The sequence below is a fragment of the Harpia harpyja genome, chromosome 13, assembly GCF_026419915.1.
Source record: "Harpia harpyja isolate bHarHar1 chromosome 13, bHarHar1 primary haplotype, whole genome shotgun sequence".
Taxonomy (NCBI): domain Eukaryota; kingdom Metazoa; phylum Chordata; class Aves; order Accipitriformes; family Accipitridae; genus Harpia; species Harpia harpyja.
The window spans coordinates 452,778-475,125 of record NC_068952.1 but is presented as its reverse complement, the minus strand read 5'-3'; the positions used below and the strand labels follow the sequence as shown (position 1 = coordinate 475,125).

The 22,348-nt window shown below is 48.4% G+C and overlaps 1 protein-coding gene across 5 annotated transcripts in view; it reads left to right on the top strand.

Annotated features, from left to right (window-relative positions):
* Positions 1-22,348, top strand: part of LOC128149893 (phosphofurin acidic cluster sorting protein 1-like) — a 77,793-nt gene that overhangs the window by 35,776 nt on the left and 19,669 nt on the right. For 3 of the 5 annotated variants that reach the window (XM_052805442.1, XM_052805441.1, XM_052805440.1), the window contains exon 2: positions 20,176-20,263. In XM_052805442.1, coding sequence (XP_052661402.1) covers positions 20,176-20,263 — 88 coding nt within the window. Of the gene's footprint in view, positions 1-15,240; positions 15,273-19,999; positions 20,264-22,348 lie in introns of those variants that run through there. The other 2 variants (XM_052805444.1, XM_052805443.1) reach the window with 2 other exon arrangements.

Sequence of the window (22,348 nt, the reverse complement as noted above, 5' to 3'; positions counted from 1 at the left end):
AAGGATGTTCCGTCTGAGGATGAGAATCACTGTGACAAATCAATATTGGTTTGTCATCCCTTCTCATGCCTTGGTTGCAAGGCATGGTGGCTTTCCTATCTTTGTTCTGGTGGACAAGGTGGTACTAACAGCTCAGCCTCACACAGAAGTGCTGGACACTGCGTCGGCAGTTGAAGCTGTGTTGCCAGTCGTTTACTAAGAATCTCTGCTCCAAGAATGGAGGATTCTTTTATTCGAATAGTTTTGTATCTCTTGATTTAGAAGATGAAGTTCCTCTTGCAAAAGGGGCTGGGGTGTTTCAATACAAGAAGAATGGACATACATAACCACAGTTAGAGAAGTTTGAAGCAAGAACATTAAAGAAGGCTGGATTAAAGGTACTCATGTAGCCTTGCTTTAGTTCTGCTGTTTTCTTAGCCTTGACAGTTTGAATCAATGAACTTTAATGCCATTTGAGACTGCGGAGTGTTTAACAAAATGGAAGAAAATAATCCAAATAAGTATCCTGCTATGTGACGCTATCTTGATATTTGCATGATCACTGCTTGGGTTAGGGTGGACCTAAGAACATGAATATGTTTTGGTCTAGAACTGCCTTAGCCCTGAGTCCTGATGGTGGCTGACAAGACGTTTACAGAAAGAGTGTAAGAAGGGCAAGTACGGCCTCCTGGCTCTGAAGGTAAACAGCTTGGGTGCTTCCTTAGCTGGAACCTTTCTCTGTAGTGGGTGCATTGGAAAAGCATTTTACGGCTTGAAGTGGTGGCAGAAGTACTTATGGAAAAAATGGGGAAAAAACCTGAACAAGTAGCCCAGGACTAGATTCACAGGAGCAGACTGGACAGATGCCAGTTTGTATTAGGTAGACTACTGAGTGCAATATGTAGCCTCTTGCTTCAGCCAGTGTCTTTCCCAGGAGACTGGCAGTGACTGATGGGAAGCCACACTTCTCTAAGGGTTTTAAGGGAGATTTGAGAAACTGTAGACTAGTAAGCATCAAGCATGTTAGCGGAAGTTAAAGAACAGGGGTAGTGGAGCACATGGATAGATATGATGTTGGTGTATGGGCCCTTTTGTAAAAAGAAGACTTGCCTCTCAGGTGTTTTGGAATTGTTGAGGCACAAGAACTGGGAGATCCAGTTGATATTCTGCTTGGATTTCCAAAAGGCCTTCAGCAAGGTCAATCTGCTGAAGAGGAGTGTGTTAAAAAACAAGGCTGCCATGGAACAAAGGGGGAAGTCCTCACATGGATAAATAATTATTTAAATAGATGTCCTGGTTGTGGCTAGGATAGAGTTAATTTTCTTTCTAGTAGCTGGTATAGTGTTATGGTTTGGATTTAGTATGAGAATGATGTTGCTAACACACTGATGTTTTCAGTTGTTGCCAAGGAGTGCTTATACTGAGTCAAGGATTTTTCAGCTTCTTATGCCCAGCCAGCAAGAAGGCTGGAGGGGCACAAGAAGTTGGGAGGGGACACAGCCAGGACAGCTGACCCCAACTGGCCAAAGGCATATTCCATACCATGGATGTCATGCCCAGTATATAAATTGGGGGGAGTTGGCTGGAGGGGGCGGATTGCTGCTCAGGGACTAACTGGTCATTGGTTGGCAAGTGGTGAGCAATTGCATTGTGCATCACTTGTTTTGTATATTCCAATTCTTTTATTATTACTATTGTCATTATTATCATTATTATTTTCTTCCTTTCTGTTCTATGAAACTGTTATCTCAACCCACGAGTTTTACTTTTTTTTTTTCCCCAATTCTCTCTCCCATCCCACTGGGTGGGGGGGGGAAGCAAGCAAGCGGCTGCGTGGTGCTTAGTTGCTGGCTGGGGTTAAACTATGACAATAAATAACAGGAATACATAGTCAGTTGTCATGGTGAAAGCTCACTAGTGGAGATCTGGAGGGATCTGCACTCAGGTACCTGTTCAGTATAATCCTAAATAGAAATACTCCTTTTTGGAGAAGATTGCTATAGCACTGAAGAACTCCAGCCCAGGCAGGGTCTGCTGAGGGACCATCTTTCACACACACTTACACATACTTACTCTTTGCAGAGCTTTAGCTGCCTAAATTTTTAGGGAGAGTTTGTGATGCTGTGCTGAAGACTTGGATGTAGCTTAGATTTGCATTTCAGGAATGCAAGTTGAATTTTTCAGGCTTAATCTTATTTTTTCTTTTTGACTTGAGAGTGTTAAGAATCTGACATGTCTCTTCTTGGCAAAATACTGGTTTGGAGCCCTTGAAACTTTCCAGAGATCAGCACAGGTATTTAAAGTAGGCATATTCCTTCATCCAGTTTCTTTTTGTGAAGTGCCGGATGATATTAGACTTCTTCCCTTTCCTTACAAAGAGGAACATCAGTGCTGAATCCCAGGGAAATCATCAAGCATGGCTTAAGGAGTACATTCTGATCAGACTCTGACAGAAGCCATTGTGTGAGGCTCGCTGGCAGCTGGAGACAAGTGATTGAGCTTACTGTGGCGACAGTCTGAACCAGCTGCAAGTTTTGATGAGCTCTGTGGTTTTTTTTTTTTTATATTCATGTCATATACACTAGTGCAGTAGCAAGCATTTTATTCTATACCTATGCTCATGTCTCCAGTGCCTTGGCTGTTCAGGCATGTTTATGTATAAGCTCTGCCAGCCAGACCTTCTACTCTCCAATATTAAGAAGCTGGCAGTGGTAGTTCATAGTGCAGTGGAAAGTGAGAAGGAAATAACTGGGAACAGAAAACATGTATTGTTCCAAACACTGGGAAAACAGAGCTCACTCATCAGCACTCTGCAGTTCAGCTGTAATCCATGAAATGCGCAGTCCCCGCTCAGGCACCCAGGTCTGAGCTGGCACTGTGTTTGTTGCACAGCTGCTTTGGCTGCCAAGGCTGTATGATGACCCTCTTGCGCTGCAAACGTTCATCTCTGCTTTCAGAAATGAGAACGTGATAACTGAAAGGGTGTAATGGTGAACCCACCGTTTACCTTGGTGACCTCCCCTCCAAGGTTGTTCCTGTTGCCTCTTGGCAGTCCTCTCACCTGCATTTTGCCTGTGCAAGGATCCAGCCAATTCAGAGAGAGGATCTGGGCATTTGGAGAAGGACAACAACATCGTAACATCTGCTAGAGGGCTCCTGAAGATGGAAGAGTGAGTGCTGCTGGGCCTGTCCTTCTCCGACCTCTGTGTACGGAGGTGTGCACGAACAAAATGTATTTAAACTTTCCATAGGGAAACACAGATATCTGTTCACATACAGAGCCCAGCTTGTATCAACTGTTGCTAGCCCCTGTCTGTGCTTGCGTTGGTGGCAGGGCTTGGGGGCTTCTGGTTCTCGCATGGTGTAGCTGTTCCTCTGGGGAAGTGCTGGCTGCTCACTCCCCTGCTCTTGAGGAGCTGCTTGCTGGCATGTGGAAGCTCATTGCAATTCAGAGGAAGTAGCTGAAACTTCTCTTCTTCTGGAAAAGTAGGTCGGGGAAATCTGCCTGTCAGGAACGTCTGGAGGGAGAAAAAGGGATTTGGGGAAAGCGGTAAGAGCCCAACACAATCCACCTCCATCTGTTTTTATTGAAGAGATTTGTGGCATGAATGTAAATCATAAAGGCTTCTATAAAAATGCCACTTCCTGCTAGAGTGGCATCTGGTGACCTGAGGTGCAAGTCAAAAGTGGGACCTTTGGGTCCAAATTCTCTGTGATCTTTGGCATCTCACTTTCCCTTTCTGTGCCCTGCCTTCTCATCCGAAACAAGGAGCAGTGCTGGGGGAGTTGAGGAGGTGTGACTGAGTGACCAGCAGCTTTGCTAAGTTGTGTAGTGGGATGGGAGGATGAGGTGAATCATCCAAGCTCTAGTGATCCATTAAAGCAGTAAAAAGGAAGAGATGAGTACAAACAGCTGTGTTTTGGCTAGTTGCTTTTTATCCAGAGGGGAAGAGGCAGGGGATTTGTGTGTGTGTGTGGAAGGATTGCTGTTGCTTGTCTTCCACTACAGCTATGGAAGGGAAATTTGGTCAGCCAAAGAAACACTGGGTCTGGTTCAGACCAGGCTCAATGGGAGCTGAGCATTACTATCCAACTGCTGGCAACTCGGCTGGCTTGACTAGCTCTTGTTTGCACCCCTCATTCTCCCAACAGGAGTATTTTGAGCCTGCTCCAAATGGGTCTCTTTCCTCTTACCTGAGAAGTCTTCAAAGATGTGCAATTGCCACTGCAGGACTCCTGTCAGATGAGTGCTCTGGTGGGAGGAACTTTTTTCACTGCACCCTGATCTGCCTTCCCTTAGCAATGGCACATCCCAGGCCAGCCCGCAGTGGGAGCGGTTCATAGCAAGTTGGCTTTCCTTCCCATATCCATCTTGTTTTTATGGCTGTGTGTCATGTGCTGGAGACAAAGCAGTGCCTCGTAAAGGGTCGTTGGATGAACATTGCTCACAGTCTGGTAAAGGCAGGCAAAGAGCGGAGCTTGACCATGGGCACGCTTGCATTTGCATGGGCTGTGTCTGTGCATTGCTACACAAAGCAGCAGCTTGCTTCCTTGATCTTGCGCAGCAAGAAGTAAAGTGTGGACATGGACGTGGAGGGGCTTATCCTGTGCAACTGGCTGGCGTAGAGACTTGCAGCCTGCAGAAGACATTGGGAAGTGTGGCATGGTAGCTCTTGTGTGTCTGATGCTTTGCTACCTTGGAGATGGGCTTTTTAACAGCCTTCTGGACTTGCAAGGTATGGACTGACAGGTCTTGGGGGAAGCAGTGTGTCCTGCTATAAGCTTGTACTGTACCCACGGCTACTGTTTGGCCATGGTACAGTAGAACAAAAATGCTTTCCTTTTAAGAATGACTGTACTTAAAACAGACAAATATGTGCGTAAGGCTGGATGGAGGATAAACCTTGTGAACAACGGCAGCCTCTTTTGTTGTAGCAGGTAGACCTGTCCTTGCATTGCTGAGGGCAATCAGCACTTAGATGGCTCTAACCTATCTCTTCCTCTTTGCAAATGTGCATAGCTGGTAGCCAAGTGGGTGCTGAGTTTTCTAGCTGCCTCAAATGTGAAAGAAATTAATTCAATGTTGCTGCTTCCAGTAGGTGCTGGTCTGCTTCCAAAATGGGAAAAGCCAGTTTGGTTTATGTCAGTGAGGCAGGTCAGGTTTTCATGAACATTGATGGCTTTATGCCGTTCTCTGTGTATAGAATTGATGTTGGGTGACGGGAGCAAGAGTTTCTCATGCTGCCAATTCTTAGGCCAGTAACTAGTCTTTGAATATGAGAGTAATATGTGCCAAGAAGACAACCTCAGTGTCCTGCTCTGCAGATGCTTTGGGACTGAAGTCCAAATCTAGATCAAAAGCATCAAATGTGGGTGTCTTAAAATGCCAGACTCAGCTGGAGGCATAAATTTCAAGATGGAAGTGCCTCACCAGTTCGTATCATAAAGACATGTCCCAGGGAGAGAGGTTTGCTTCAGAAAACTCACTAGGACTTATCCTAAAAATACTGGGCCAACGAAGAGTATCTTGTTTAGGCACAACAAGATTAATGCATCTTCATGTTAATTACTTCTGGCAATGTGCACTCATCTTTGACTTCTGCCAGCACAAATGCAATGGACCTCAAGCCTCTTTGACAGAGTTCAAGATCTGTATGCTGCTAATAGGAGTCCTCAGAGGCTTGGATGATGGTTGGATCCCTTGTCGCTTTTGGTGGTGAGAAAAGAAACATGCAAGGCTGTCAGACAACATAAACTTCCTTTCTTCAAAATGGGTCAGAGCTGGAGTACCAAATGCTAATAGTAATGCTGCTGCTACTGCTAGCAGACTCCCCAGGGCTATGCTGCAGCCTTGCTTCTGCTTTCTTACATTCTGGGGCATCTAAGCTATATGGAAAAAGCTTTATGTACCTTCTCACAGAAGCAGATTGAAGTCAGTAATCTGTCTCTGGAAAGTCCTTTACCACTTGCCTATAGCATAGCTGTTGACAGCAGCGTGGGCTCAGGATGATCAGCAAGGTAAAGCGTACCCAAGCACATGTGAACTCCCTGCAGTCTTTTCTCCTGGAGTCCTATAAAAATTATAGAGTTATTCAGCATATTCGTTTCTAGCTTCCTTTTTTAAAAGTGAGAGAGTAACTCACTTCGTATTGACTAGATTGAAAATTCACAAATAATTAATCTCCTTTAGTATGGAAATGAAAGTTCAGTTAAAATCTCCAAGTCAGTCCCTTAAAATTAGCTCACTAAACTACTTTAAAAGTACTGGATTATAAGAACGTTCATCTAAACATTTCTTGTATAGAAAGCCCAGTTAATTGGATGGAGGATTATTATTCCTAAGTAGTCAGAAACCAATGGATTCTCTTCAATGCTCTCCAAGAGTCTGGATCCAGGAGATCTTATCGTATACACTCTCCCCTTTTACTTGGAGGTTCAAAGAGGAAAATCAGCTTTCTGCTTTTTCAAGCTTCCAGTTGGGTTTCTCAACTCCACAACTTGCCAATGAACCAAAGTGTTTCATTTCTGTTTGCAGAGGTATTCTCTCTGTGCACCCAGGGCAGGAAATGGCTGTCAAGGCTGGGGCTAGCACTCGGCTAACTCTGGTTCCAGATGTCAGTCTGCTAAGTTCTCTGTGCTTACTTTGAGTTCTTTAAAGCTATGAAGCATTTTTCCTGCAAAACTTTTTTTTAAGTTCACAGAAAATAGTTTTTATTAGCTGTATAATAGGATGATTGTTAAAATGTCAATGTACTTTTTAGGTGTATTTCTCTTTTCTAAAAGATTTGAATAGAATATCTCAACTTCTGTGTCCGCTCTAAGAAGTGCTGCCTTGGCTTTTATCTGCCCACCTTCTTTGGAGGAAGGCCGTTACAGAGGAGATTAAATAGAAGAGCTCTGCAAACATTCTTGCTGCACTGAGGCTCAAGCGTAATGAAATCTGAAGGGAAACCCAGGATTACTGAAGGATGGAGGTTCTCAGCCCAGGTGAATAGCCACTGTTGTGTGGTCCCCAGAAAGCACACCTACCTGAAAAGTGTTAGTTGTGCATCCGTGAGTGACAAATCTGGCCTGAGGTCTGGGCAGGACCGTGTACTTTATTAGCAAGGTCTAATTGTAAAATCCTGGCCTGGAGGGTTGTGCCCTGTGAACTGCAGGTCCTGGGAAGGTGATTTTCAAGGGCAGGTGCTGTGCTCACAGGACTTGCTATCTGACTTCTGTTTATTCTTGGCTTCCCCAACAGTGGCAGTTTTTGTCTACAGTGGTCCTGCTCTTGCAAGATGCTCTTGCCTCTTCTTCTGATGCGAACCTTCTTCCTTCCTTTGATTGTGCTGTTTGTTTGTTCCCATCCTGTCCTTGCTGTCACCTTTTATCTCTGATGACACAGACCATGGATGGATGCTGCCTAGAAGCCCCTTTGACACTGTACGTGAGTTGGATTACTTGGGATATGTGGGATAATTAGGTATGATTGTGTGCAGATGAAACAAAACAAGTTTCAGAAAAAGCTCACAAAAACCCTGCGCTCAACAAGGCTGATTTCTACATGCAGAGCATTCACTTTTGACTAGGGTATGATAAGATCAGCTTGTGCCTTGTGATAGTGCTGGAGAGTTAGTTGCTTCTAAGCAGGTAAATTTAGTCCCACAGCTAAGACATGCCTTGGCCCTGTGCTGTACATGCTTTGGCTGTTGCAGTGCGAAGGATGACAGGGTTGTATATATTCTTGATGAGGGCAGCAGTAACTTCAGTGGGGTCCAATTTTAACTGACCTGTATGTGCTTCTCTAATTGCATGCTAATTTTAAGCAGGGATTATTCTTGTAAAGCCGCATTTAAATTTGCCAATGCAATTTTAGTGCACATTAAAAAACCTAAAGTAGTGCAGGCTTGGCATATACCCTTCGTCAGGTAGAAGCCAGTTGTAGATAGTGTGCAATAGGTTCAGGTGAACCTACTGTGGCAGTTTGAAATCTCACTGTTCAGCTGCACGTGGGAGTTGACAGAGGTTCTAGAAAGCAGTGCAGAAGTTGGTTGTGGACCCCAGTAAGCGCCTCTGCCTTTCCACTCAAAAGCACTACAGTGATTTCCTTTCTGGTTGCATAGCGATGCTCTTTAGCCTTTCTGAAGCAAAAGCCTCCTCCATCAATGGCTGATGCCTTGAAAGGGAGATCTCCAGACCTTCTTCCTTCTTTCAGGGTACAAGCCTATTTTAATTCTCCCTGTTGCTAGTTCAGTTCCTGGGCTGTCTTTCCCCCTTGTACAAAGCAGGGTTGGCTGCACTCCAGGTCTGTAAAGACCCACATTGTTCTGTGTGGAATTGCTCATAACAACTGGTTATTCCCTTAAACAAGCATCTTTAGGTGTAGTTAACGTCAGAGGACCTTGGTGGTACGAGCTTCTGTGGACAGGACCAAACTGTACTCCTCTTCCCTCAATGTGTCAGTGTACTTGATACTGGAGCCAGCCCCAGTGATACTGTAAAATGGTTCTTCCAGACAGCATTGCCAGGGTTGCAGTGGATGAGAGGTTCACTTAAGATTGGGTGGGACTTCCCTGTATCGTGACATGGCTCTGGGGCATGCTGTGTTGGCTATGAGTGCTTGTTGGTGGGGAGCTGATGGGGCCTAACTTTTTAATCTACTGTAGGACACACTGGGCTGAATACAGGAATCCTGGAGATGCTGGGCTGCTGCTCTAATGCAGGCATTGGGGGGAAGCATGCTTTATCTGCAGTGACAGTGGTGGAGCTGCTTCTCCTGTATCAGGTTGGTCCAGAGAGCAGCTCTGAGCACCTCCTGCCCAGCAGCAGGCAGGACTGCTGCTGTTGGCCTGGGCATCCTGGGCCCTGCCACTGCTGGAGATATGGCTTGTGTTTGTCAGGCTAGGTGCTCTAAGCATGTTGGACTGTCTATGCAGCTTCCAGGATTCTGGATAGTTGCTGGGTCTCCAGGTATTGTGGACCTGTGTCTCCCCTCACCTCAGCCTCTGTGCCTCCATCCCCTCCACCACGTCTGGGCTGATTCTGCCACTTATGCTAAGGAGCAATGGTGATGCTCTGATGTAGAATCTCTGATCTATCTTTTATATCGTACACAAGGGAAGAGTAGGGCGATTGCACCCAAGGAATTGCGCGAACAAAAGACCCTGTGCTTTTATACCTGGGTAGCAGCGTTCTTCCTGGGGGAACAGCTTCTTCTGTCTCTTCTCCATATGTGATTATCCCAAGGAAGGGATTCATGTCTCCTTTGAACTGGCAGCCTATTTATAGCTGCAAACTGAGCACCAGTGAATGTAACGTGCTACTAACAAGCTGATGAATGCTTTGGGGGCCTTGGCTTCTCGTCTCTGGGCTTGTGTTTTGTTCTTGTTTCTGAATATTGCTATTCACGTCCTTGGTGATTTGATTGGTTTCATCTTTCAGATGCTTGCTTCTTGGCCCTGAAAACTGAAGATAGTATGATCTAGCCAGGCTGCTGTGCTGCCCCTCCATTCAGGCATTAGGGTGGGTTATCTGATGTCTTCACAGCATTTCTGTTAAGAAACTGCCAGATATTTCTCAACTAGGTTTTTCCTTTGAGTGGTACCCTATTGGTATGCCCAGATCCTGGGCCTTTAGTTAAGTTTGCTTCCCTGATGATGTTGTCCCTTGACTTTTGTTCTTCTCTTAAAACTTGTAACTGGCTAGAATTTTACAGTCACTTGCGGTCTTATTGCCTGCCCTTATTAACCACTTCCTCCGTGTTAGATAGAGTCAGATTCAGAGGCGTCCCCTCATGGCTGTTTTCAAAACTTTTCAGTATTATTCTGGGCTTGAACTAGCTTTTATTTCTTTTATAGGCTTCTTTTACAGTTTGATCAGTGAACCAAAAAAGCCACATTTTTGTCTCTTCTGCTTCAGTTGGCTGGTGCAGAGCTGCCTGTGGACCAGTCCCAAGGTATGTGCACTGGCATACATTTTTCTAACAGGCTGCGTAGAAGAGCTGAGGATGACTCATTTCAGAAACGTTTAACAACCTTCTGTATAAAATTCAGAGTACTTAGAAAGAAAACAAGGACACTGCATCTGAACATACAGGCTTGACTTGGCCACCACATGCCCAGATAATGGGCATAAAGGAGTGCCTCTGTTGCGCCAGGTGGCTTTGTGTACATCTATCATGCAGAAAATCCTTCACTTCAGCCACAGATTGCCATGGGTTTGTGGGAAGGATTGTATGATAATCACCTGTGCCTCCATTTCCCAAGTTCTCCAATAGGCACTCTGGTGTTCCGGTGAGCGCTACAAAAATGTACTTTAAAGAGAATAAGTGGTTGATAGGGTGTTGAATTTTTCATGTATGTTACGAATTCAAATTGTCTTAGCCAGGGTGTCTTTGGATTGCTGCATGTGCCCGGTGTGGCTGTAATGTGGTGTGGTGAGGAGACACACCAGGCTATTCACGGACCCTTTTGCTACGGTCTGTCATGATCGCTCCTGGCTCTGCTTGCAGCTTGCTGAGATGCTGAATGGGCACAATGATCCTTGGAAAGAATGTCCTGTTCCGCTGGGACAACGGCTGGCAGTGAGCAGCTCCAGGTGCATGGAGTGTCATCTGCTTAGTCTGCGTGCTGCTTTGCTGGAGCCCCCAGGGCCCTGTCAGCCTGTGAGTAACTGTCTGACGCTGCTGAGCCCAGGCTGCAGTGCCTTTGAGAGCTGGGGCTGCGCCTGCTGGGCAGCCTGGCAGCCTGCTGGGAAATCTTGTGGTGCCAGCGAGCATGAATGACTGCAGGCAGCAGCTGCCTGCATGCTTCGCCTGGAGAGGTCCTCGAGGGGAAACTGCCTTTGCTCTGGCTTGCTGGAGCTCAAGCTGCTCCCTGGACACAGCTCCTCTACTTTTGCAGGGCAGCCAGTCTATGCTTCTTGATGCCTGCTCCCAGAGAGCCTGATGTGACAGGGATGGACCAGACCACGTAGCATTATTCTGTTGCTGGGGTTTTCTGGTAAATACAATGGTACTTCTCAGCTAGGGATCTAGTGTGAGCCATAGCAACGTGTACAGCCTTCTCACTTCCACTCCAGCTGCACGGGTTGTGTGGCATCTCTGCCTCAGAAAAGTATGCATGCTTGGGTAGAAACAGCCCAGCAGCTGTGGATTGCAGTGGTGTGACAAGATGGATGTCTCTGACAGGAGGGGCTATTTCTGAAGCTGACTGACGAGGAGAAGCAGTATACACTAGAGTGTTTGCAGGCATCTCTATGCTAAAAGGAAAGCTGCTCTGTAGCACCAGGTAAGATGCAGCTCCTTGCCATGGGGTGTGTGAGATAGCTCTGGTATGTCTGTAACAGTGACAGGTTGGAGCGGCCAACAGGGTCTTTCTAGGCAGATCTCAGGGTTTCCATTCCACCCTCTGATCTTGCTTTTGACACTGAATGCACAGAGTGATTGTTGTCCTGTGATTTTTTAACAACTGCCCTTTCATAGCTCCCCCACTTTTCAGACAAGGGTCCTTGTGTTGTGTGTGGTCAGCACAGTGGCCTCACTGGTCTAGATCAGTGGGTTAAGAGACCTGTGTATCAGAGAGCTTAAAAACCCATTGGGAAACTCCATGCAGAAAATTTAAGTTCACTTTTAGTCAGCCCAGATCCCTTTTGCTTTTGCCTGGGAAGTAGTCCACAGAGACCCAGAGGTCTGGGGTGGTGGGTGAAAAGCAGCACTTCCAGCAGCGCTGCAGTGTGAAGGTACAGGTGGGTACCAAATTACAAACTGGTTAAAAGGAAAAGATTTAAAACAAAACCAGTGGGGAAAGCTGTGAACAGAGGCTGAATACATCTGGGAAGACAGCACAGCAACTTTGTTAAAATAGCAGTGTCACAGCCTGTGCAAATCCTGGGGATGATAATAGTAGGCCATGGTGCTTTGGTAGGGCATTTTTCTGTTGCTGACTTTTTCTGGCACAGAACAGCATGACCAGACTGTAAAATGACATTACGAGGTGCCAGGTTTGTATCTGACTTGAATCAGATTAAATGTTAGCAGGAAAAGAATTTTGTTAGGAAACATGCAGTTCCCAAGAGTATTTTATTTAGTCTTTCCTCTTAGCTTTTGAACCTGTTGGGCAACTCATTTAGTATTTATGGAAGAGTAGGAGGGGAAAAGTTTAAAAACCACATCACTAGGTATCAGGAGGGTGCAGAAAAGCCTCACAAGCAGCAAAATGGGTCAGTTCAAATCTCGAAGCTGCAGCCCCATCAGAGCAGAGAGCTGGGCATTCTCTGCCTTGTCATTGGCACCTGTTCCTTGCATTTTGCCTTAGTGCGGTTATATTGCCTGCTTGGGCAGGCTGGAGGCTTGTGGAGCAGAGCTGTACTGTGTGAGGGAGGCATTTAGTGCAGCTTTACAGGCAGGCATGAAGCTGTGATGAGAGTAGCAGCCTGGCTGGTAGCTGTGCAGGGTCCAGGGCTGTGCCAGTGCCATCAGAGGTGGAGCAGCTCTTCCCTGGAGTGGTTTGCCTCACAAAGAAAGTGTTTAATAGCACAGAGGAAAGCTGGATGTGCAGAAGGCTGTAGCTTGCCTCGGTGAACAGTGGTACCTACCTTAACTCTCTGTACTGGTAGGTTCAGTCCCCGCTAGTTCATACGCTCTGCTGGGCAGAGCTCTATATTGAGTTCTGTCTGGAGAGAGGAGACTTGCTAGGAAGGAGAGGCAGGAATAGCCCTGCCAATGCTGACAGGCTGCAGTGGTCTCTTTCCTGTTGCCCAGGTTCTGCGCTGGCTGCATACGCAAGCAGTGCTCATCCTGCCTGGGAATTTGTGGTGCTGGGTAGGCCTGGTGCCACAGCAGCAGCTGCTTTTTCCTCCCACAGTGGGACTAGCCACGTTGGCAGGAATGACCCCTGAGATCAGGGTAGGAAGGATGCATGCGACTTGCTCTCCAGGGTGGCAAAGCATGTGGGACCTCTCAGTCCACAGCAGGGATGGGTCAGGAGGTGGCATTTCTCAGGAGGAAGCAGTCCTCAGGTCAGGAGGTGGCATTCAGGTTATATATTGACTTTAGCTATCTCTTTGTCTGCTGTGTACAGTGTCCCACACTGAGCTATCCTGGAAATGAGCATAGCAGCAAGCACTTGTGCCCTAGACACAAGTCCACAACGCAAACAGCTAGTAGACCAGAGCGGTCCACTTCCTTTCAAGGCTGCCTCTATTGCTGAGTCCGAAACTGTGGAGCTGTCTGTAGCTATGGAGCCTGCAAAGGACAGCTGTGCTTAGAGAAATCTTCCTGGGAATAGGAAGGGAGCATTTCATCTCATAGGCTTATCTTTGACTTACCTCCACTATTACATTTGCATTGGTCTGAGAAAGCAGCATTTGTCTTGTTCAGAAGCAATTTGCTTGGAGGGATGGTGGCACACGCTTGCCCATGTGACGAGGCACGTCCAAACCTCAGAGGACGGCTCAGCAGCCTTGAGAAGGAAAGCACACATGCTCTGGAGTAGTCAGCTGCAGGCTTGACCAGTGGGAATCCTGGGCAGCTTTGCTGTGTTGAGAGTATCACTGCTGTCTGTGCTTAGTGAGGATGCTGGAGAACAGGGAATACTCCCCGATTTGGTATGTAGCCTTGGCCAAGCATTTGTGCGAGAGCTGTTTTTCCACTGCAGCCAAGCCTATCCTGATTTGGGATGCCATGATCTCTGTAAGGGCTCTGAAGAAGCCACGCATCCTCGTGCCTCTGCTTCCTTGCCCTGCTGCTTGGAACAGCCCACCCTTCCTCAATATGCCATGGGTAGCAAATGAGCAGAGGGGTCTTGATATTAGCTCTTGTTCTGAACAGCCATTTTGTCATTAGAAATGCAGTGTTATGAGTAGTTCGGATCTTCTTCCATGTGCACAGCCTGCATGTTAACATTTTGGCAGCACAAAAGCAGCTGAAAGCCTGTAGTAGATGTAGCTTTTTGGAAAGAAAAGTACTATGCATCCTGAGCACAGCACTGCTGTTGGTCTATCTGCCTCTCTTCTCGTGACTCACTGTGTTTAGGGCTGGTGTACGTTCAATAGTGCATCTTGGCTGATCTCTTTTAACAAGGCTGTTTCAAAAGCGTAACCCGTTAAAACCCTGAGGGAAACATAGTGGCTGGTCTAAGAACAGTTTTGGCTACAGTTTGGCTACAGCTATCAGATACCAGTTTTGAAAGCCCTGGGGAAGAGAACGATTTTGCACATGTTAGGTATTTAGAAAGATTTTGCTATTCTCCTAGATAAATCCAACATCTCTTCTGTAACGCTGAGTGAATCTTCTGTCTTCCAGACAAAATCCATTTGTCAATGAATCCATTACCTGGCTGTGCTTGATCCTCCTTCACACTTGGCTGCTTTCACACAGGTAGCAAGCAGGTCTGATAGCTGTTTCTGGTGATCACTAGTAGCCACTGCTGCTGGCTGAGAAACGCACATGGTCTGTCAATGTTTTTGTCCTTTTCTGAGCCTCCTTATCTTGTAGGTGCCTTTGACCCAGCCTGGTATGTCTGCTATGCCTTGTCCTAACTGTTGTATCTCTTTGGGTTGTAACCTGCTCTTTCCCGTGCATCTGTTGTGGGTGGCTGTGCCATCTCGGTGGTATTGCAATACTATGAAATATATATTTGAACACAGAGGAGTGCTAAGAGCTTGTGATAGAGAGCAGGCTATTCCTGGGAGGCCTCTGGGTGGCAGTCAGAGCTCCTGGGCAGACCCATCCATGTATATGATCCCTGCAGTGGGAAAGCCGCTTGCGAGTGTGTTTAATAGAGCAGCTGGGTGCAGCAAGCTCAAGGGCAAGTCACTGACCAAACCAGAGCTGTTCTGAGGTCATCTGCCCCGGGATTAAAGAGTTAGGCACTCTTCCAAGGGCTGATTGGAATGGGGCATGCCTGATAAACGTACATACAGAGTGACATGGTGGTTTAATGCAGTTAAGAATGGACTGCCTAGTCAGTTGAGAACAGCGGGGGCTGTTGGGGTGGGCTTTCTCTCCTGTGAGGATAGGAAAAATGAAAAAATGAGGTGCTCCAATTCAATACAGTGGTGCTGAGGTCCCATTTAATGTGCTGCACTGGCAAGGCCTGTACTAGCCTCTTTGAACAGAGGCTGCAGTCTGTCTTGAATGGCCATCGCAGGGGGCATGAGCTAACCAGGACACAAGGCTGTGAGGAGGACTCTGGGCAGCTGTGAGCAGACAGCCATGAAGACAAGGAAAGGTGGACGTATCTACTTGCAGGACTCTGTTTTCTTCCCTTTGCCTCCCATTTGTCCTGACTGAGGATGCCGTCTTGCTCTTGGTAATGTATACCCTGCCAACACTGGCTGTTCCCAGGGTCTTTGCCCTCTGTCCTCCCGTGTAGTGCAGCCAACTTGCTGCTGTGGGGAGAAGGAACACCTTCTCAGCACGGGCTTTACGTTCCTTTGCTGTTATAACCCTCAGAGGAAGACGAGTGTTAGCTGGTCCTCCAGAATGTCTGAGCTTTGGCCTTGGGTTTGGTCTGTCAAGAGGCACTTGGAAGGAGGTGGGATGATGGAGGGGACCAGGAATAGTCACATGGGAAAAAAGGCTGGATTTCCTAAGGCAGGCAGAGCCATAAGCTGTGAAATGCTTTTACAGGAAATGAAGCGACGTAGCAACCTGGGATGTTTTGTCTTCCTGTCCCTCATGCTTTGGGGTTTCCTTTGGGAAGGTCACTTGGGAATTGGGATGAGTCAAACCTACTGCAATTTGCAGTAACAGAGGTCTGCTCTGGATCCAGCAGCACGGCAGACATTTGCTATTGGTAGCAAGCTGCTGTCAGCCAGGGTGGTGGGGAGTCAAAATGCCCCTCTCATGGCAAGGGGAGGATTGCTGGTCAGCACCAGGGCTGTTGTGCTACACACCACCTTGTGTAGCTCAGCTGGGGGACCTAATACACAGCAGGCATTTCGTGGCCCTGGCCCTAGCTCTTTCCTTGGGGACCCCAGGAGGGTGTTGTCATGGCCTTTTTTAGCCTCTGCATCCTACTGTGTTACACCACTTCAGTGCAGCTTGCTTTACTTGTCCTTCCCAGACTGCAGCAGCTGCAGTTGCTTGAGGGCAGAGAGGCAAGTGTGCTAGCAAGCCTTGAGTTCTCTGTCACACTTTCCCTTGGGGAAGCTCTCAAAGCAGGCTGCCATCGGCTTTCATCCCAGTTCATCTTAAAGCATGTAATTGGCACACCTACCCATCCTGATGAAGAACCTGCTGCTGTCCCAGTTCATCGCTCCTGTTTGCTGGCAACAGGGACTTGGTTTCTGAAAGTAGAGTAGGTCTCTCCTCCCCTCTGCACGCATCAGTGGTGTCTCGTGCATACATCACTTACTGCCTAGGGAGTATCTTGACTTCAGAAAGCTGTGGCTGAGAGTGCGTTCCAGGCAGTATCTCAATGCTCGCATCCCGTTTGTGTGCTCTTCCCTTAGCACCTGCTTTGGCCACTATCAGAGCTGAGCTGTAAGGCTGGACACCCATCTGATCAGAGGAGGTAAAGCTGCTTTTACAAACCGCTCTAGGTGGCTAGCCAGTCCGGAGGACGAGCTGCAGGACATGCCCTTCGCCTGGGGTGTCTGGTCCTGGCTGGCTGCCCTCTGCCATCTAGTGGGAAGCTTTGTAGGAAATAGGTGCTGTGCAACAACTGACCAGGGGTGCAGGAGTGTCCCGTAGCTTGTGAGCCCCACTGAACATCTGGCATCTCTCCAGAAGTCCAGTCTCAGAGGTGGAGATCACCTTGAAAGGCAAACCTGAGCTGTCAAAGTCAGGAAAAATATTGAGGAGCTGCTAAACTGCTGCTATTGAACGTTTAGCCCATGACTGTGCATCTGGTAAGGGCAGTGGTGTTGACAAGGGTGCGTGGAGGGCCAGTGCTTGGAAAGGTGGATGTGCTCCAACATTTGTGGGTGGCATGGGAGCTACAGGCAAAAGCCAGGGAACCTGGCTGCTGCCACTTGAAGAAATCAGTGCAAGTGTTCAGGAAAATAATCCTGCCCAGAGAATGAGCTGTCACTCACCAGTGGTCAGTAAGCCAAGCACTGAACAGCCCAGGGTGCCAGCAGAAAAAATGTACCATGCCTGCTCAAGGTACCTCCTCAGCCAGCAGCAGTGGTGGGGTGTGTGCTCCTGCTTGGTACCAGGTTGAATAAGGAGGAAGAGAAGAATGAGTGAAAAGTAGGAGCTGCTTTATTTTGTTGCACGTTTAAAAAGCCATGATCAGGAAAGGGGATTTTTGGCTGACTGACCATCCCAGCTAGTGATGGAAAGAAGGCAGCATTTTTGAAGATAATACCAGGAAATGGTGAGTACATCTCACCAGTAAACAACCAGTAGTGGAGTGTAGGAGTACTGGAGTTGCAGCATGCTGTCAGACTGTCCTGTTGGAGCTCATTTTCCTCGCTGCTGTCAGTCACCGTTGCTTTCAGAGTGTTTACACGGTCATGTTCACCACAACTCGGTATAGAGGAAGTCCTTGAGGTAGTTCCACAGCTCAAGAGCAGTTCCTACTTATTCTTTTTAATTATATGAGCAAGTAGATCCAGGTTTATAACTTATCTACCAAAAAGTTCAGTGACTTGGGGGGATCATGCAGTGATCAGTTCTGGACAAGACCATGGGGTAGTTGTTGTGGGATTTGGCTAAAGTGTTCAAAGAGGTGTACCGTTTTGATCACTGTGGATCGATCCTGTCCTATAGAGATCTGCAGGGATTAGCGTGAGACCCACTGCTGTCCAGTACTGGCGCTAAACACCCAGCAGTGACACAAATCTGGGTGACGCAGGGATTGGTTAAATAACAGATCAAAAGAGGGTAATCAGGGACAGCCAAGCTGCCAGGGAGCACCCTTTTAAAAATTGTGTGCTCTTCTGCTGCAAGTAAGTATGTTTAGACTCCTGAACATGTGTGCTAATCCCTGTGGGAAGGGTAGTGGTATTTTAGAAAGCACTGTTTTGAGAAGGGGTTGGAGTTGCAGGGTACAAGCTATACCTGAGCTAGTGAGATCTTTGAGTGCTGCAGGGGGTGAAGAGCAGAGGGTGGTAGGGGGTAACCACCTTCCTGCATGTGGTATGGGAAGGACCAGGGGCAGAATACAGCGTCTCCCACTGTGTAAAAGAGATCTTGAAAACTGGAGAGGGGTAGAAAGAGAAGAAACAAGCTTTGAAGTGCCTTATCGGAGATAAAAGAGCTGCCCAAGTGGGCAGAGCTGATCAGTATGCACTTACTCTTCCCTGAGGAAAAATACCAGGTACTGACAGGACTCCTGAGTGCCTCAGAGAGGAGCATGAAGAGCTAATGAGTGGATTAGTTTGGATAAGGAGCGTGTTTTTACAGTGAGAACAACTGCCAGGTAGAATTATAATCTTTCAATATCCTCAGATTAAGACTGAATAGCCTTACGGAAGTTTTAATCTTTTGGAGATAACTTTTCCATGCAGGTAACTATCACGACTAGATAGATCAGTGCTGTATGGAAAATTTGAGTAGATGTTCTGTCCTTGTCATATACATTCAAGCCTCATTCTTCTCTGTGGCTTGTCTAGGGACTAGGGACACTCAAAGTTAGCACTGGTTAGTGATGATGTTAGCTAAGCTTAGCCTCTTTGCAAGCTTTTCCTTAGTACATCTGGTGTAGTTGCTGTACCCCATCTTTCTGGCTAGCACTCAGTCCTGCCCTCCCTGCCCTAGAGCTGGCCTCTTTGTCTTTGGCCACATTCCCCACAGCTCACTCCTAACCTTGCCTAAGTATTTCTGGGGAGCAAGAAGCCTGCCCTAGATGATAAGATTTCTCCCTTCCTACAAGCAGAGGCTCAGAGGGGAAGGGTGGACAGAGATGGGATCACTGCTTGCAGTGCTGGGGTGCACAGGGTACGAGGGCTTAGGGGGCTGCAGCCCTGGGCTTTGGCTGAAGGAATCCAGACCATCTGGCAAAGAGGCGGACAGAGCTTGCCTGCGCTCCCAGCTTCCTGACTTCTGGTCTCCACCATGCCCTGCTATCCAAACACAAAGGACAGAGCAGCAGGGTTGCAGTCACAGTCCAGCAAACCTTGTGCACAAGCTAAAATAATTTTAGCAGGGAGGGCAGGGGCATGGTAGGAGGTGCGTGCTTGCTAAGCCCTAAACCTGTCCTGCAATATGGCTGTCTGTCTTTCCCTTTCCAGTATCATTCCACCTCTGGGCTGTTCTACACTGTTGCTGTACATTAGCATAGCAAGAGCAGGTTTTTTTTCCCTTCTAAAAAAAAAAAGAAAAAAGCAAGGAGGAATAGATTTGGCCCTCAGAGCACAGTGTGTCAGACAGAAAGGTATTTGGTAGTAGCCCATCTGTTCTTCAGGAAGGGTGGCCTAAATCTCAGGTACAGCACACCGGTATCCACAAAAGTCCTGGGTACCACTGGCTGCAGCAATGCAGACATTGAGCGTGGAGCACAGAGGCTAGCTTGCAAAACATGAGAGTGCCAGTGTTGCTTGTAAAAACGTGTCTGGCCTGGGGTCCCTGACACATGGTTCCTTGCAAATAGTCTCCATGGGAGTCCTGCTGCAGGCTTCTAGGCAGGAGGTCGGGGTGGCTGGCTGTCTCACAGGCACTGACTAATGCTTCTAGCAGCAAAAGTAGCTCTTCTCGCTCAGCCTCAGGCTCCTTCATGGGTTTTTCCTGGAAGTGCCACTTACCATACTGAGTCCCCAGGATTTGAGGTTGTCAGGGTGGCTCTGCTCTATGAGGCTTCCTGCGGGGCTGCTGCCTCCCAGCTTCCCAAGTCAGCTCTGTGTGGTACTGTGCAAAAGAAGAGCTGAGTTCTGATGTCTGCATGGGAACATTTGCCTTAACTAAGTCCAGGATAAGAGTGGATTTAACTGCTTTGGTTTATAAATAAACAGCACTGTGGCCAAGGTAGATTTAAGCAGAGCTGGCAACAGCTCTACTTGGGAAGGGATCTCTTTACCACATGGCCTGCTGTTGGACTTCCTGTTGCATGCTAATCCCTTAAGCCTGCTTTAGCTCTGTTAATTTTCCTTCTTTCCTTTTTTCCCCAATGGGCTGTCTCGGTGGCGCGTGAATGCCAGTGTTCCTCGGCCAAGCGTATGCCTGCGGCTGGGCCAAGCATCCAGGCTGCCTTCTGAGCACCGGGTACCATGTGGCAGGGCCCCAGGGATGGTGGTGCCTGAATGTGTCCCATTCTCTCTGTCTTACAGGCTCTGCAGTCTGCGCCTGAAGAAACTCACGGTGCTGAAAGAGCTGGACAAAGAGCTGAGCTCTGTGCTTATCGCTGTGAAGATTCAGGTAGGCTCCTCTCCTTGCTGCTGCCTGATGGCAGCAAGCCCATCCTTGTGCCCTCTGTGAAGTGCTGGTCTGCATGTCCCTTGCCTTGTGCCAACCTCTTGCTTCTGTCTTCGTTAGCCCCTAGGGAGATTTTGGCTCTCAGGCAGGTGGGAATGATGCCCCAGGGACAGCAGCAAGCTGCCTGGTGCTGGTTTGTATCAGGGATGAATTTGGTTAGGCCTCTGTACTGGGACAGAGTGCGTCTTGCTTCCCTGCCTGCCTCAGCCAAGGCCCTCCTCTCGAGCCGCTGTTCGGAGTTTGGCATCCCCTACCCCACCGTTCCTGACCCCTTACACAGGCTCAGTGCTGGGTGGCTTCTGGCAGTGCCCTCCATCCAGATCCCCACCATGGGGAGTGAAGGGTGGGAAGGGAAGCGTGCAAGGGATCAGTGGCTCTGTGCATGACTTCTGCTGACATTTGCACCCTGTGTGATCTCACTGCTGCCTCTGCTGTCCCCTCCCTTTCTCTGTGCATCCCTGCTAGGCCTGGTGCCTCTACTCTGAACCAGGCAGAGGGGAGGGGAGAGGATCTTTGTCACCAAGGGGAGAGGGAATTTGCCGCCATCCTGGTATGTGCGATCCTCCCCCCTCCCTCTCTGCAGCTGGTGGTGAAGAGATGGGTCCCTGTGGGTGCAGGCACATCCTTTCCACTTGCCAAAGGACACCATGGAAGCAAGATGCCTCTTGAGTATACTATCCTCACCACAGCTCCCCCAACCCAGCTAGGATGCTGGTGTCCTTCTTTCGTTCTTGTCAGCTAGCAGAAAAGCTGCTGATCCCGTTGAAAGCACCGTGGGGCAGGAGCTCAGCAGCTTTGCACTCCCGCAGAGCTCTTTGTGCCGCACACATTAGGATCTAAATCCTGGATTAGTGCTGGAAGCTGCAGTATTAGTGGAGCTCTGGGAGCTGGGGTTTGCCTTCATGGCAGACCTGATTCACTTGCACAGAAGGAACTGAAGAGCGAAATGTGTGAAACCCAGGGACTCGAGTGAGGACAGCAGGAGGATGCTGTCCTCCACACACTATTAGTCAGTGTCCCACTTTGCTGGCCTGTGTGTATGGTGCCATTCAGGAGAGCTGAAAGCACTGGGCTTTCAGCCCCGAAACCCCCGAGACCTGTGCTCCTTTGGTGGAGGCCGTAGCAAGGGAACAACCTGGGCAGGAGAGAGCTGCCTGGCCCCTCAAATTGTGGCAGCAATCAAGGCTGGGCCACAGGTTCCAACAGCACAGGACTGGAGGGCTGGGAGCAAGCTGGGGGCTGTGGGTCCCACATGGTGGGGAGGGCTAGGCTGGTCCCTCATTCCTTTTATCTCCTGCGCTGCCGGCCCAAGATGTCTGTGTTTCTCTGGACTGGGGAACCTTGGGCTCCTGTGCAGCCTCCCTTATGCTGGGACTGCCATGTACTGAGCATGTATGTCCTCAGCTGCCCCTTCTCTCATGCACTGCAAATGTGAGACTGAAAGAGGCTGCACAGTGGGACTCCAGCTCTTTAAGACAGATCACCTCCATCCCTGCCACACAGCAGCCTTGCACCCTGTTGGCAAAAGAAATTAACAGGCCCCAGCAGTGACTGTTTGAGGCCACAGGGGCTCTTCACTGCAGTGCTCCCTCCTTTCCCTGCCAGGGAGTGGAGGCTGCATTCAGGGTCTTAATTTAAACATGGTCACCTCCTCTCTGAGTGGCCGCATACCCGTGGCTGCATACTGGTGTAGGCTACCTGCGAAGCTGAAGGAAACTGGAGGAGAATGCTTCTGCCCACATTACCCTGTGGCTTGACACTCATTGTGGGAGTGGGGTGGATTTGTGTGCCTCCCCAGGCTGCTTTCACCTGCTTGGTGAAAGGCAGGGTCGGGGACTACTGAGCCTTCCTGGAAGGCAGATGGAAGCTGTAGGCAGCTTCAGCACAGCCTGCCTACAGAATGGCCTCAGATGGATCCATCCCTCCTGCTCCTCTCCTAGGTAACAGATGAGTCACGCTAGCAAGAAGCTGTTTGAAGGCTGCTCAGTGAGTGTTGCCATCTCCATCTTTTGGATGGAAACAGCTGAT